Source organism: Nilaparvata lugens, chromosome 6 (genome assembly GCF_014356525.2).
Source record: "Nilaparvata lugens isolate BPH chromosome 6, ASM1435652v1, whole genome shotgun sequence".
In the NCBI taxonomy this organism is placed as follows: Eukaryota; Metazoa; Arthropoda; class Insecta; order Hemiptera; family Delphacidae; genus Nilaparvata; species Nilaparvata lugens.
Genome location: NC_052509.1, coordinates 30,478,925 through 30,481,158, shown reverse-complemented (window position 1 = coordinate 30,481,158; position 2,234 = coordinate 30,478,925). Strand labels below are relative to the sequence as shown.

General features: G+C 45.0%; 1 protein-coding gene across 1 annotated transcript; it reads left to right on the top strand.

Moving 5' to 3' along the window:
• Positions 1 to 485: 485 nt before the first annotated feature.
• On the top strand, positions 486 to 1,640 carry LOC120352019. Its single transcript, XM_039431425.1, has one exon. The coding sequence runs from the start codon at positions 486 to 488 to the stop codon at positions 1,638 to 1,640; it is 1,155 nt and encodes a 384-aa protein (XP_039287359.1).
• The last annotated feature ends 594 nt before the right edge of the window (positions 1,641 to 2,234 follow it).

Here is a 2,234-nt window from a genome sequence, read left to right as displayed (position 1 = left end):
CGATGCCTCCAAAAAGGGGTTTGCTGCTTGTATATATATTCATGAAGAGACTGAAAATAGATATGTTAACTGCCGTCTCATAGCCGCCAAAGTCATGTCGCCCCGCTGAAAACTATGACAATTCCACGCCTGGAATTGATGGGTTGTTTGCTGCTTGCTCGTTTACTATCCGCCATCTTACCTACGCTGTCCGAATATGATTTACAAGAAATTCGACTCTACACCGATTCCAAGACTGCCTTGGATTGGATCAACACACCCACATACAAATTGCAGATTTTTGTTGCCAACAGAGTACAGCAAATTACTCAGTTAACAAAACTTGAGTCATGGCATCACGTTACTTCTGCTAACAACTGTGCAGATATTGCTTCGAGAGGCTTGACTCCCGCTGAAATCATCTCCTGCCATGATTGGTGGCACACTACCAATGCGCCACTGACTTTCCCGTGTCCAATCATCTTGTTTCCAACATTGTACCTGAGATGAAAACTAACCCGCTGTACATTCTCGCTACTGTTGAAGAACCAATTGAGAATCGTTTGTATACCGCTATAGAACGTGTATCCAAATTTGGAAAGCTATGTCGTATTTTTGTCTACATACTAAGATTTGTCAACCGCATCAAACCAGCCCGTTATGAATATCGCTGCAAAATAGTCAAACAGATTGAAACCTGTGAAACGCCTGCCTCAATTGACACCACCGCCTGTGAAGCTGAAATAGCTAGAAAACTCATTGTTCATGTTGTGCAACGGGATAAATTTCAGAAGGAAATAACAGAGTTGAAAGCTGGAAAATGTCCTAAGCATCTACTAACGTTGCAACCGTACATTGATGATTACGATTTGATACGCTTATCTGGTCGTCTTGAGCACGCTCCGATTTCTAGTGAAGCTAGAAATCCATTATTGCTGCCGAAAAATGAGCATGTATCCTCACTCATCATTCGACACGTACATCTTCAAAATTGTCATGCCGGTCCCCACACCACACAAGCAGCTGTTTGCCAACAGTATTGGATAATCTCTGCCCGCAATCAAGTTCGCCGCATAATACATCAATGTGTCATTTGTAACCGCTTTTGCCGCACCAACCTACAGCAACGTATGGCCCCGCTACCTGCTGAACGAGTCACCGCCAATAGACCATTCAATTTAACTGGCTTGGACTTTGCTGGTCCTTTCTCATGCAAAACATTTTTATTGAAACGCACACAAACAACAAAAGGTTATCTGTGCATATTTGTATGTTTGACCACCAAAGCTACTCATCTAGAGTTCCTGTCCTCGATGTCTGTCAACAACTTCATCGCCGCTCTACACCGATTTATTGCCCGCAGAGGTGCGCCGCACACTCTGTTTTCAGACAACGCTAAGACTTTCACATCCGCCGCAAGAAAAATGTATGAGTTAGAAAAACTCTTGAAGACGATGCCCTCTGAAGTGAAGTGCTTTCTGTCTAACTACGGCATAAACTGGAAGTTCATTCCCCCTTATGCTCCGCATCAAGGAGGCATATGGGAAGCTGCCGTCAAATCCGCCAAAACACTGCTACACCGCTGTATTGGGGACACAGCTCTTACATACGAAGAGTATGACACCATTTTCGTTAGAATTGAAAGTATTCTAAATAGTTGACCGCTTACAGAATTGTCCTCTGAACCTGCTGAAGCTGCCTCCGTGCTCACTCCCGGGCACTTCCTAATTGGTAGACCTCTTACCGCACCACCGCAACCCATAGAGACGAAGGAACTATGCCGCTGGAGACTTACAAACCAAATGACCCAATATTTCTGGAATCGCTGGTCCAAGGAGTACCTATGCACCTTGATCAATCGCACAAAATGGAAAACCGCTGAAAGAAACTTGCAACTTAACGATTTGGTCATAATCAAATCTGTCAACACCTCTCCTCTCAGCTGGCCGTTAGGCAGGATTATTGCGCTACACCCTGGTAAAGATGGACTAGTATGTGTAGTCACTATCAAATGCGCATCTGGGAACATTGTTCGAGACATACGCAAAGTTCACCGCATCATTTGAAACCTTCTACAAGTTACCGCACACACCACATGAAGACCGCCTCGCTCACATCCGTGAGGATTGTTACTGTCTACACCGCCGTTACTGTCTACACCGCCGTTCCTGTCTACACTGCTGTTTCTGTCTACACCGCTGCTCCTAGCTACACCACTGTTCCTGTCTGCGCCACCTTTCTGGTCATTTGTGCAA

Bases quoted from the DNA above. Each gene is read 5' to 3' on its own strand.
- LOC120352019 (XM_039431425.1), top strand. From the start codon at position 486: ATGAAAACTAACCCGCTGTACATTCTCGCTACTGTTGAAGAACCAATT.